The sequence below is a fragment of the Neodiprion virginianus genome, chromosome 4, assembly GCF_021901495.1.
Source record: "Neodiprion virginianus isolate iyNeoVirg1 chromosome 4, iyNeoVirg1.1, whole genome shotgun sequence".
In the NCBI taxonomy this organism is placed as follows: domain Eukaryota; kingdom Metazoa; phylum Arthropoda; class Insecta; order Hymenoptera; family Diprionidae; genus Neodiprion; species Neodiprion virginianus.
The window spans coordinates 22,313,536-22,326,757 of NC_060880.1; the positions used below are offsets into that span (position 1 = coordinate 22,313,536).

General features: G+C 34.6%; 2 protein-coding genes across 2 annotated transcripts; one reads left to right on the plus strand and one right to left on the minus strand.

The window, feature by feature from the left end:
- Window positions 1-1,552: 1,552 nt before the first annotated feature.
- Window positions 1,553-8,303, plus strand: LOC124302627 (translation initiation factor eIF-2B subunit delta). Its single transcript, XM_046758965.1, has 8 exons — window positions 1,553-1,824; window positions 2,131-2,186; window positions 4,225-4,807; window positions 5,624-6,534; window positions 6,609-6,736; window positions 7,125-7,302; window positions 7,558-7,738; window positions 7,919-8,303. Exons 1-8 carry the CDS (start codon window positions 1,572-1,574, stop codon window positions 8,125-8,127), a joined length of 2,499 nt encoding a protein of 832 aa, XP_046614921.1. The 5' UTR covers window positions 1,553-1,571; the 3' UTR covers window positions 8,128-8,303.
- Window positions 8,304-9,216: 913 nt separating this feature from the next.
- LOC124302648 (60S ribosomal protein L19) lies at window positions 9,217-12,872 on the minus strand. Its single transcript, XM_046759019.1, has 4 exons — window positions 12,761-12,872; window positions 12,348-12,454; window positions 10,835-10,998; window positions 9,217-9,593 (listed from the first exon to the last, which is right to left on the minus strand). Exons 1-4 carry the CDS (start codon window positions 12,763-12,765, stop codon window positions 9,267-9,269), a joined length of 603 nt encoding a protein of 200 aa, XP_046614975.1. The 5' UTR covers window positions 12,766-12,872; the 3' UTR covers window positions 9,217-9,266.
- Between the last annotated feature and the right edge of the window lie 350 nt (window positions 12,873-13,222).

The window sequence follows — 13,222 nt, forward strand, 5'->3', positions numbered from 1 at the left end:
TGAGAACCCGGTACTCGAAATTTGCGGAGCGCGACTCTCATGCGTCCGCTCTACTGCGCGGTTGTTTCCAGACTGAGAAATTCGGCTAGCTGATTTTGAATTGGTGACGTCACTTTCTGAACATCCGACATCCAAACTTTGGTTTCGACCTTTAATACTATGTATGATGATGTATGATGTACGATGTATGATGTATGATGTATGAGGTATGATGATATGACATGATGTATAATGATTTTAGCTTTCACATTTCATACAAGAAATACACACTTTATCTCTCCTACCGATTCCAGGCTCAAGCGGCCAGGCCCTTCGATGGTCAGCCGTTGACGGAAGATATATTCTTCAGTGAACGGGTCGGCTAATAACGGTGCCGTTCTGCGACAGTTGGATGATGAAAAATTTTGCTCGTAGCTTTCAAATGTGAGTTAAAATACACTCGAAGCGTTAAGAAGCCTCGTTCCTTTTCTTCCTGTCACCTTCTTAGGTCTTCAAATCACTACGCTGCGTTAAATACTGTCTCATGTACGGAGAATCCATTTCATCCTAATCAAAATTGGCGCATCCGTGATGTGTCACAGTTACTCTGAATTTTTTTCCATCCGAACACTTTTCGAAAAACTATTCAGCTTCTCTACCCAACGTAAATACTTCACTTGCGACGAGCTAAAACAACGTTTCGATTCTATGCCTACGAAAATCCAAGATCGAGAGAGCAAATGAAAAGTTGGCGGAATATTTATGAATATTTATGTTATGGAATATATCGGAATATTAATGTTATGGAATACGTCGTGCGCGTGTCGAATAGAATCTCATTTCGAAATGAATAATTCTTCTATTTTCATATCATCGACGTATTATTGTAGGTAATGTAGTTTGTCTTCTGGAAAATTATAAAATTCACAGTATGCATCACGTATTAATCATAAATGGATCATATATATATGTCGAAGTAAAGCCTCGGAAAGGCGGAGAAGATGTAAAGTGTTCATTTTGGCGTGGATCATTCATATTTGAGCGTGACGATCCCGAACACGTCCGGTATGCTCGCTAGCTAACCCGTGACTGTCGATTTCGTCTATGCATTGTTATCAACAAACCATTTGTTTATTGCTAAGATTCCGTCATTCAGCTATACTCGTAGCTTGCTAATAACGCTTGATGCTTGATACGGTGGACTCATCGAGAGTTTAATTTCAAATGAAATATCGTTTTATTCTTAAAGACTAAATACATTTTAAAATGGAATTATCAAACAAGATTTGTGATACTCCGACATATATTAATATCGTACATGGACCGCATATACAGATATACTTTTTGGTCTCTGCATCATTACGTATACGTTCTTTCTGCGGGTATCTATACTTCAATTAAATCACTGTTTTGCTACAAATTTTGGAAGCTATTTATTCTTATTGTTAATTTCTTGTATCGCCGACAAGTCGGTAACGCTGCAAGTCGGTACGTACACACAGGCTAAGTACTGGCTTGGGCTTAACCATTGCGAAGACTGTGTTACTCGGAAGGTGAATACAGCCAGCATCGTGTCTAAATCGACAACTCTGATGTTCTGCAATAAGTTCTCAACTTACTGTCGTTGGAACATCTCAGGGGGCGCAAACGCACGACGATTTTCGGTTGTCACACCAAAGCCCATAAAGGCAACTGTCTTTATATTCTTCAGTCAACGTCCAAGGTCTAGTAGTGTCGACGCCTGTGAATGTGGGCAAACATATGCACAAAGTCTTCGTTATAACCGTAAAAATTTCATACTCCCAAAAAGTCACGAATTTGTTTTGACGTCTATCGTTAACCAAGGTAAGATGCCACTATAATCTAATTTCACCTCTACATAAAATGTTAATTTCTTTATCCAAACTTATAAAATTCAAATACAATTTGTCGCGCGATAGGTTAGAAATTATTTCCAATATAATGCAATAGTAATTTTTGTCACAGCACGTATTACGTTGACCGAAAGTTGCTCAACAATCTTCAGTCAATTTATTTGTCGCTTTTGTGACATACTTGTGTCTATTTTCGAAGCCAATTATCTCTTGTTTCTCATTTTCAAACCAGTTAGCTCTTACAACAATTTTTGATATTTCTATATCGTTTTCATAGACGGGCACTATTTGTATCCAAGTCTGACCATTGATAAAGTGACGATGGAGCAGCAGGTATACAATAGCTTACAGTAGAGTAAGCAGGGTGTCTAGCGGTCAGGGAAAATTTGCAAACAGAAGTTTGTATCATTTATAGAATTTCACAGTTTTGTATTTACAACATGTAATTATCAATTCTCGGTTTCTCAATACGATATGGTTGAGCTGTTTCATTTGCTGCATGTTATTTCATTGATTGTGATCAAATACCCCTTCAAACTGAATTACCTTTTAAAATCCAGCAGCTTTTCTGATTCAAATTACATGCGAACTCAAATAACAAAAACAAAATACACATCAGCGCGTATAGTAAAATACAATAATTATATGGTGAGCCTCCTCAGTCACGCGACTACAAATCTTCTGCACAAATCATTCATACCAAAATGCACGTTTCCAAATGCATACAAGTTACACATCCATTCCACATTGTATGATCCACATACTTGAGCAGTATAAAAGACGGCATTTTTATTCAGTCTAATTGGGTTCTGTAAGATCTGAAAATTTGAGAGAATTTGGCATTACTCAACTGCTAGACATGCTGTGAATTTTCTCATTAATCTAAAGTTTGGCTTGCAGCTCCGATTTATAACCTAACTGCATTATTTTAATCTTGTAGAGTTGCAAGCCTAAGTCTTCGACGTAATACTATTTTCTTTGAATGCTGTAATTAATCGCAATTACATATTCAGATTCATGCTGTGCATAATAACAGAGCGAAACATTCCATTTCTTTTGTCTATTGCAACATGTTACAAAAGTTTTTTGCATTGTGCAGACATATTGCAAATTTGTGCTTGGCGTATGAAATTACCTACTTTGCTTCCTTGGTAAACAATCTACTATTATAGTGTCTTTGGCAATTTTTCCCCTCAAATCATTGTAATAATTCTACAGATTTGTTTCAAAAAATTATTGATGACTTTGTTTTAGTCTCCATTTTTAAATATTTTTCTTTCACCAACAATAAGCATTGGAACATCATATTCCACGTATCTGGTTTAGACAACAAAGATTAGGTGATGAGTTATTGTATTTACAATTGATGGCAAATTACCTGTAATAACACAATTTGTAGTAGTACAATACAATTAATAATAAAAAATTTTGCTTCGCTCCACTCTAATATGCAGAGTATGATGTAACAGGGTTTTCATGGTTCATCTGCAGCTCATGTATATCTCATAACCACTTTTTTATTAATATTATGGACATTTTTGTCATCAGACCAATTCTGAAGAAAATAATTTATATTGAACCCGATTTAAAAATCCGCAAAATTACACGTGTAAGGGTGAAAGTATTAAGAATGTTATTTTTATATAATATGAATATTACTCAGACATTTTTATATTTCTAAATTACGTGGCTTAAATTTAATGCTTCGTTGCGGAAATCTATTGAAGAATGTGGATTGATGGAGACACTGGGTCAGTTCCATTATAATTAATAAAATTCGTTATGTTTAGTTTAATACCTATAATTTAACCTAACTATTTATCTTATGAAATAAAATCATCACAGTAGCTTTGAAGCCGTATTTGTTGAAAAACAATGTCACCCACAATTTTCATCACATTTCTCATTATAGCTTATGTATGAAGCCTGACTTACTTTCTGAACTTATATAGCCACGACCTTTTGAAAACCCAACTGTATTGGTAGAACAGATGTCATGCTCAGAATCCCTGATTGTGTTTTGGTCAACCAAATATGTTACAAAATTTTCCTTCAACTTGTTTAGTATGGCCCCTGTTGATGAAATTTTTTAATTTGATGGATTTGAGCTCGAATGTAAGATGTATATGAGTGTTTAACAAGCATCATTTTAAATACATCATCTTTCATATTTTTACATCAATTTTACTAAAATGTTACTATTTTGATCATTGGTTACTTTGTAGAATAGCACTAATCTTAAATATGTATTTTGCTTCCTCACAAAATTTCTGTGTCAGAAGGTGTGCTGTTATTTTATATGTTATCTATAAGTAAGTAAAGGTTCAATATCCTCAGGCTACTTATTTGTTTACTCTAATGCAATTTTTAGTCAACTGAAGAAGCAAAACAACAGGTCAGTCGCTCCAAAGCAAGACATTTACGCCGTAAGCGTCTTATTGCTGCACGTAAATCAGCAAATGATAGCTCATCGCTAAGTCACTTAGATACAGAACAAAATATCATCATAGAAGGAACTGATGTACTTACCAAATCAAAAGCCAAAAGGTTACGAAAAAAAAAGAAAGCCAAGTTAGCCAAGGATCCAAGTCAGGCACTGCAAACTGACAAGGATACGCTTGAATCTGAAATAGAATCCGAATTATCAATCAATAATATATCCTTGAGTGATGTCTCGGGGTACGAGAAGTTTAATCAAAGTGCGGTGACAAATTATAACAAACCTAATTTCTTGCTTTCTGAATTAAAAAAACAAGCGTCAAAAGCCGTCCTTGATGATGCATGTAAGAGCACTTCTAGAGGGAGCAGTACACCATCAATCTACGAAAAAACTTGTACTTCAAACACTGTCTCAAATGATCAGAGCTTGAACAAAAAACAAAATATAAATAAGTCTGAGAGTCCTGGCCATTGTCAAAATCTGCCACATTCGGACTTTGAAATTTCACCTGAAGGTGAGTTGGTTGATGATAATCCAGGAAGCAGTATAACGTAGAACCTTAACGAAAACAATAAAAATTCTGAGCTTAATAACGAATTATTTCAATCTTGTTTGAAAAATGATATCTATTCCAGATCTCGTGATAATAATCAGATTTTGCGGAAAAGTGAATCATTATCCTTTAACAAAAATTTGGGTTTTGTTTGATTAATAAATATTGTCAAGCTTGCAAACTGCTATACAACTGCATCAAGTAGAAGTCATGACAATGTTAAAAGAGGTGAACAAAATCCAGAATCTCAGCTCAGTGAGACAAACGATAGCAAAGTAGAGGGTGATTTATGTAATTGTGACCTAAAGCAAGTAACTCAAGTAATAATAATTTATTGAACAATGATTTATATTTGAATAAACTGCTAAATTGATTGGAAATGAAAGAAATTTTATAGCAAAAGTACCAAACTTAGCGGCTTCTTCCAGTACTCATCCGAAAAGTGTAATGATTCGCTTACCTGTAAAACTGAAAAGCAAATATTAGTCCAGATTTAATGTCCTGTATGAGTTCAAATTGCGGTTGAGATCACAAAGTTTTTCCTGTTCAAGAACAAGTAATTTCGAACAAAGAAATTCAAAACAATAATAAAAGTCAGAGGGCAACAATTCCATAACATTTAACGTATTTGGATTATTTAACCTTAACTAACACTAAGAAATCTGACGATCACTTTTCAATTAACTTAATCCAAGACTGTGATATACCATGTTTAAGTACTGATAAAAGTATTTTACGCGTAAATAAAAAATAAAAATAAAAAAAAAAACCTTATAGGGCACAGTGACATCAGTACTGATCTAGCCAATGGTCAAATTTCTGTAAAGTCGGAAGGAAAAATAAATCTGATGATGGAAAAATCTAGAGAACAAGTCAAGGCAGAACGCGAAGCCAAGAAAGCAGCAAAGGCTTTGGCTAAGAGTAAAGCAAAAACGCCAAAAACCAAGCAAACAATTGATGTTAAAAACAGCCAGGATACACAAACTAAGATTGTTCCTGCTGATGCTATTGAAAAAGGTGTGAAAGAATTTGTTGTTGATAAAGATGCTGTACCACCTAAAGAAATACTCAAAAGAACAGAGAGTGAAATAGTCTCCAGTGCAAGTGATAAAAAAAATGAATTAGTAACTAAAGCGACTGGTGAAAAATGTAAACGAGAGGCCCGAGCTGAGCGTAGAGCTAAACAAGAGGCTCAAAGAGCTGCCAAAGAAATGCAGATGGCACCAAAAAATAAGCAAAAGACAGTTGAACCTCCCAAATTAAAAGCCTCACGTGATTTATTGGAGCCTGTTAAGAATATTGTGAAAAAAAACCAGTCAGATAGTCACCTACATGAAGTGAAACTTTTTAAACATTTGTATCGTGAAAGGCAATCGCCGTTGGTGAATGTTCCTACACTGAACTCTAGTATACACCCTGCACTAATTAGACTAGGAGTCCAGTATGCGAACAAAATAATCGTTGGGAGTAACGCAAGATGTGTCGCGTTGTTGTCTGCGATTAAACAGCTCATCAATGATTTTGAACGACCTCCACAAGTCGATTTTACGAGAGGCTTAGAAGCTAGCTTACAAGAAAGTGCAGCTTACTTACACCGTTGTAGACCAATAGCAGTTTCTATGCAAAATGCTTTGAAACATCTCAAGTGGCAAATGAGTCAATTATCAACAACCATCTCAGATGAGGACGTAAGAGTTTGTTCTAAATATTTCAGTTCATCTGTTCACGTATCGATTATGTTTTTCATGTAGAAAAATTTCAGGCTAAAACAAAATTGCAAGATGCTATTGATACGTATATTAGAGAACAAATTGAACTTGCTGGAAAAGCAATTTCAGACACCATAAAATCGAAGATATCAAATGGTGATGTTATCTTGACTTATGCATTGTAAGTTTTTATAAATTACTTTCTTGCATAAAGCTTTTTCTTTTCGTTTATGTCATACTTCAAAGAATCCTTGGTTGAGCCTAATTTTTTGGACTATAAATCTTTAAACGCAAAAAGAACTTAAATTGAAGTTTTTTTGCAGCTTTACGGATACCGATTGACAAAAAATAAATACTTGTAATTGCGTTTGTTGCAAAAGAGTTTTACTATATGAGTAATTCAATGATCTTGTATTAACACACAGCAAAATGTAATTAGATTTTATAAATATAAAACGCGATGAAAGAACATGGACTACTTATCCAGAACTTGGGAATAGTACTGACCAAACTAGTAAGTTAAATGAATAAAATCGATAAAATAATGCATTAATCATACTGCTTTTTAGTTCATCTCTAATTCACAACATACTAGTTGAAGCACATAAGGATCGTAAACAGTTCAGAGTTATTATAGTCGACGGTAGGCCTTGGTTGGAGGGAAAAGAACAAATGAGGCGACTTGTGAGACATGGGATCGAATGTTCCTACGTATTAATCAACGCGCTTAGTTTCATTATGCCTGAGGTAAGTTACTGTCTCTACCATTGCATTTAAGCTCGATATAATGAGACTCACTTGACTTTTGCATCTAATTTTTTTGGATCCAAAGTATCATTAATTAATTAGGCAACAAGTGTAAGGGAGAAATATATGAATTTTAATCGAAAAATAACTTACGACATATTTCTAAAAGCCTCAAATGTTATAAATTTCTGTAACATTATATAGCTTATGTAAGAAATAGCATGATTCACCTGGTATGTGTAACCATTATTATAGGTCAGTAAAGTATTTTTGGGAGCACATGCAATTCTGGCAAATGGTGCTGTGATGTCGAGAGCAGGCACAGCGCAAGTCGCTCTCATGGCAAAGGCATTCAACGTGCCCGTCTTAGTTGCCTGTGAAACGCACAAGTCGTGCGAGCGTGTTCAAACAGATTCTTTTGTCTACAATGAAATTGGTAAATATAATTCTTAAAGGCACTACAAACTTGTTATAACATATGTCACTCCCGAAAGATTGAAATATGTTCATCCTGTATGGAATATTTTTTATTCAGCAACCTCTAGATATAATTAAGAGCAATGATATTTCTACAGTAATTGAAATTTCTAATATTGCATGTTGTTTGTTATTTCAGGTGATGCAGATGAACTAGCTTACCATTGGTCAAACAATGCCAAGAAATCTGTGCTTACCAATTGGAAAACAAAGAAATCTTTGGATCTGCTGAATATAACATTTGATGTTACCCCCGCTGACTTGGTATCAGCAGTAGTTACTGAATTAGCGATCCTACCTTGTACTAGTATTCCAGTTATACTCCGAATCAAACCATCCGAAATTTAAGTTTATATTTATGCAGTACTGTTTTCACTTCAAACCAACATTACTGTTATCATGAACCTTAATTATGATGTAAACTTAGTCTTGCAATCAGTTGAACTGTTCATATTTATGAAATTAAATGTATTAAAATGTACATTGTTTTGAATACTTTCGAATAAATGTTTGGAAAAATCAAATGTTCCTAGTACTGGTATTGCAGGGGCCGTTTTGCAGCCAACTTCTAGTTTAGCGGAATCTGCAAGAGCGGAACCAGAAAAAGGTGAATAAGAAGCCAAGATTCTATAATAGATAGGAACCAGAAAAACTTGTTAGTAATCCTGTAAGGCAACCTTTCCCAACCTGAGGTTCGCCGACTCATCTCAATGTCAAACTCTTAACCCAAATATATACTTATTACCTTACGTCATAGGGGTCCGCAGTTACGAAAAGTTGGAAAAGGCTGCTGTAAGGCAACAGCGGCTCAAGAATACCCCGCAGACCGAAATATCTCAAACTATAAACCATAAAACATTCATAAATTCCAATTTCCGGAACTACAATATTAACTTAACTTTTATTATGACTACTACCTCTGTAAATTTTTGAGAAATTTCTTACAAAAAAATTTGTAAACACAAAAGCAAGAGTACACATAGTAGTAGGTGCAACGAGATGTGTCAAATGAGGAAAAATATACATCTCAGATAGATTTTTTTTTCAAGATTTAAGCATAGCAAATAAAAGCTTGCGGTTTCGTCAATTTCAACTAATCCCACTACCATCTGTTTCAAACACTGTCTGTATAATGTAAAGTAGAACTAGTATCCTTTATTTGTTGTTAACTATACCTAGGACGGTATTGACTTAGTTTTCGAGATGTCATTATCAAGTACCCAATCGCAAGCCTTAATTGGTTTCATGCATTCCAGATCTGCTAATTGTAAGTCAATTTACATGGACAGATGGCTTTAAATAGAACCTTCAACACAAATTATCTTAGTGTACAGACACTACAGGCAGCGAATTAAAATACTGAAAAGAAAAGAAAAGATTCAGCATGATTTAAGATAAGATTAAGAAAGGGTGATATACAAATTTCACTCATGTATATTAGTTTTTTTTAAATTTATTTATACAATAAAATTGACAGATGGTCTAAGTTATTTTTTCTGTGCTGCAGCTGCTTCGTCTTCACGCTGGTAGGACTGCAGGAGTTCTTGTTTCTTAGTGGCAATGCGCTCAGCCCTGCGTTTACGTGCTTCCCGAACCTTTGTACGGCGAGCCTCAGCTTGGTCGGACAACATTTTGGTCCTAGCCTTTTCAGCCTTTTTCTTGTGGATAAATTCCATAAGAACACGCTTGTTTTTGAAGACGTTACCTTTAGCCTTCATGTACAACGAATGGTACAAATGGCGATCAATTTTCTTCGCCTCACGGTACTTTTTCAGCAATCGCCGAAGGACTCTCATACGTTGAATCCATAAATCCTATTCAACAAACAACATTAATTTAGTCTACTAAACAAGATCTTAATGCAATATTTGTGTTGTTTCTTTCAACTTTAGTAATAGTTAAGGCGCTGATACGTTTCGACGAAGGATATCAGAGAAATCATATGTATAGTTCATGTCCTCAACAATTATTACAAGAGGTCGGTAATAATGTTTGATCATAATCTTTGATTGGATCTAAAAAGTCTTATTAAAAATTGCAATATGCTTTGACAACATATTGATCTGATGTATAACTTCTCATGTGAAACCCGTTAGTTTCCAAAAAGGTAGTTCAGTATCGAAAATTTGATGAGGGTTTTCCGTTTCTTTACATTCATATTTTGTATAGGTTCATCTTTGTAAATAGGTAGAATAAAATACTGTGCAATCTATAATGTGTAGGTACTTTGGTAGGTATAGAAAAAAAGTATGAAAATAACCTTTTTGCCAGGCGACTAAGTCTCGAAATCGATTTCTTCGAACTCTTCGCACTTCGTTCAGCAGTATTTCCATTTTTAATCTTGGAAAAGTTGGAAGTTTTGAGATCAACGTACTCGTTCCAAACAACAATCACTTTGTTTAAAAAGAAAAAATTTCCCCAAGCCAGATTTTTGGGTTTCGAAATATGAACAAGTCAGGTGAGGTCAATTCTGGAGGATAGGGTATAGGATGAGCGATAATACAAACCCACAATTCATGCAGTTTGACCATTGCAATAGTTGGCTTTCGTCAAATGAAGGGGTGAACAAGTATGTTGAAGGGCTCGACATTTACTTCTTTTGCCAAAAAATTCAAAAATTGGAACACTGCTAGACCAAGTGTGTGGAGCTCAAAGCAAACAATGTTGGGAAATACACGAGACTTTTTATGAACACGAGTAATTGTTTTGTACTTTCAATATACTGATTGATTTATTTGATGAAGAGGGAAACTTATCAAAAATCATTTGAAATTATAAAGATAAAAGTGAGATACAAGTAGCGCAAAATATGAGACAAAAACTACCATTTCCAGAGGTAGTAAGACCTATGTTTGATTTTTAAGATTTACACACCTTGCTAGTGCGATGCTGATAGCTGCGAGGTAAGTGTCAATGTAGTAACAGTCTCTCCCATAATTTTGCAGTTTTTCACCAAATTTGACTAAGGTAATTCTGGAAGCTACCTCTAACTTATTTCAATAAATGGCTAATAACTCTGGATGCTACAGCTTAGGTTTTATCGTAAGTTACTTACTTTTTGTGGCATACGAGCGTTTGCAGTACCCTTCCTCTTACCAAAGCCGCAATGACGACCCTTGCGTCTGGCCTCGGTATTCTTGCGGACACGAGCTCTAGAGTGAACCGCTACAGGCTTCTTGATAATCAAGCCATCCTTAATGAGTTTACGAATGTTCTGACCTAAGAAAAGACAAATCAGCCTCAGATCAGAATAAAAGTTATGCCAAAGAAGAATAAAGTTTTATAGACAGATCTAATCAGATGAATATAACATTTATATCAACTAGATTCATAAGAGGTGTCAGAAATCATAGTTTGTATCATCACAAATTTGAAACCAAAGCAAAATTAACACTGGATTATCAAGGTTTAATTTCATTTACGCGCAACATATACATTTACACTGGAATCATATACTTGAGGTTTCGATCGACCAAGCTTAGAAAACAAAAAAAAAAATAAAAACTAATAATAAATGAACAGATCAATGTAATGTTTAGCCACAGCTTTGCCATTTTATACCCTCAAATATCGAACTAAGCTTCATTGACTAATAAAAACTTCATCATCGATACTCAATCGTAGTATAACGACTACAGTTTTCAAACAAACAAAATTGATCAAAACATTATATTATATACATCTTGAATCAATCCGTCAATGTAGTAAGAGGGATAAAAAAAAATACAGGGCTTCTCTAAAATGTAGCAAAATTCTATGGCTTGCAGTTAGTCATAATCATTTCAGAAACTCATATCAACTTCTGTTTCACATTATATACTACACGAGTTACTCGAAAAGAAATTCATCTATAAAGAACTAATTATACATTATTCAGAGTATTTTTTAATCTGAATTACACAGTTTCAAATTTCACAGGTTTTTACTTGTTTTTCTATATAATTAAACTTTTGTACGTTATACCTGCATTTTGAAAGAAATATGCTGACTGAAACATAATGTTAATACCCTAATTTATAACTGTGTTAAAGGCATACTCCACAGCATATGATGCTAACTGCGCAAGCACCTTTCATATAAGTTTTATCATTATTTAAAAATTGACAAGTCTTTCCAGAGTTTGGGTAGCTACATTCAGCCTATGCAAACGAGAATGGGCTGAACTCAAGAGTAATCCAAAAATTCACAAGACAGAACGATCAAAGCTGCAGGGATAATATGCTAACAGCATTGTTGGCAGATCACTATCGTATTTAGCAACAAACAGTAATACGGAAACTAAACTTGTTTGACTTGTTTAATATGATTTGTAAACGTTGGCAACACCCTTGCTTTACTCAACAATATTACAAAAGCATACAAGCATGTTACTTTAGTTCAGCAATAAAATAACTCGGCAGATTGTTTAGGAATTACATGGCAGTATGCATCAAATGTAGTATATGGGATTCTGAAGGACCTAAAAGCTTACGAACAGCCCAAAGATCAAAAATATTCAGTATTTAAGCGTGCATGACAAATAATATGGAAGATGGAAACAAATTTGTGAAATGAAAAATATCACTTACGGGAATTCGTATTGGCGATTTCGTTGATTTCATTAGGATCTAACCAAACCTTCTTTTTACCGCATCGCATAACCGAGGCGGCTAACCTCTTCTGTAACTTCAAAGAGCTGAAAAGTAAAGTAGGATTAATCGGGTTTTGGTAGTTGAGGAAAGACAGTAAATTTATTACAGAATAAAGAATTGCGTTTGAGATACATCGCGATTTATAACAACATGGGTTTTCCGATACCGCGCCATGTGGTTAGCCGTCACAACTTTGTGTCATTGATTATTTCGAAAATATTTGGATTTCGACACTTAAGGTAATTCGATATCAGAAAATAATTATGTTAATAACCCTAACCGCGCGACTAATACTCATTTTTCCCAATACCCGTGCTAAATAATAGATTTTTACTGTCGGGAAGATTTACCTCATGATGGAGTCTCTGAAACCTTCGTGGTAAAGAAAATCAAGATGGCTTCGGGCATGTTTCCTCCAATTTTCTTATTTTGTTTGCCAATTTGTTACTGCCCTAACAAGTAAGCGACATATATTATGGAGAATGATAAAATTTAAATCAACGAAGTTGGATACTTATTATCTTAAATTTTTGAAGTTGCAAATAATCAGTGTTTGGATTATATTGTAACGAATATGACTTGCTTAGTTATGCGGTTGAGCCGAAGCTGCTTCGTGTAAGTTCGGCTGACTACACGTTATAAGCGTCACATCTCGTGAAATTTTTATATCTTAAGGGATCGCGCGCACCCTCGCCCACATTCAAATGCTTCAAAAAGAAGAACAATTTTTTATAACAACATATGTTTTAATTTTCAGTTGAAAATGCAGTTTACACCTGAAATCATGACATAGCATGTTCTAATGAGTTTCA

What these genes read in the sequence shown, in the direction of transcription:
- LOC124302627 (XM_046758965.1), top strand. Translation starts at nt 1,572, where the DNA reads ATGTTCTGCAATAAGTTCTCAACTTACTGTCGTTGGAACATCTCAGGG. An exon ending in CTTTGAAATTTCACCTGAAG is followed by an intron (nt 4,808 to 5,623) that starts GTGAGTTGGTTG and finishes AAAACCTTATAG; the next exon opens with GGCACAGTGACATCAGTACT. An exon ending in CAACCATCTCAGATGAGGAC is followed by an intron (nt 6,535 to 6,608) that starts GTAAGAGTTTGT and finishes GAAAAATTTCAG; the next exon opens with GCTAAAACAAAATTGCAAGA.
- LOC124302648 (XM_046759019.1), bottom strand. An exon ending in AATCGCCAATACGAATTCCC is followed by an intron (nt 10,999 to 12,347) that starts GTAAGTGATATT and finishes GTCTTTTCTTAG; the next exon opens with GTCAGAACATTCGTAAACTC. An exon ending in ACGCTCGTATGCCACAAAAA is followed by an intron (nt 9,594 to 10,834) that starts GTAAGTAACTTA and finishes TTTGTTGAATAG; the next exon opens with GATTTATGGATTCAACGTAT.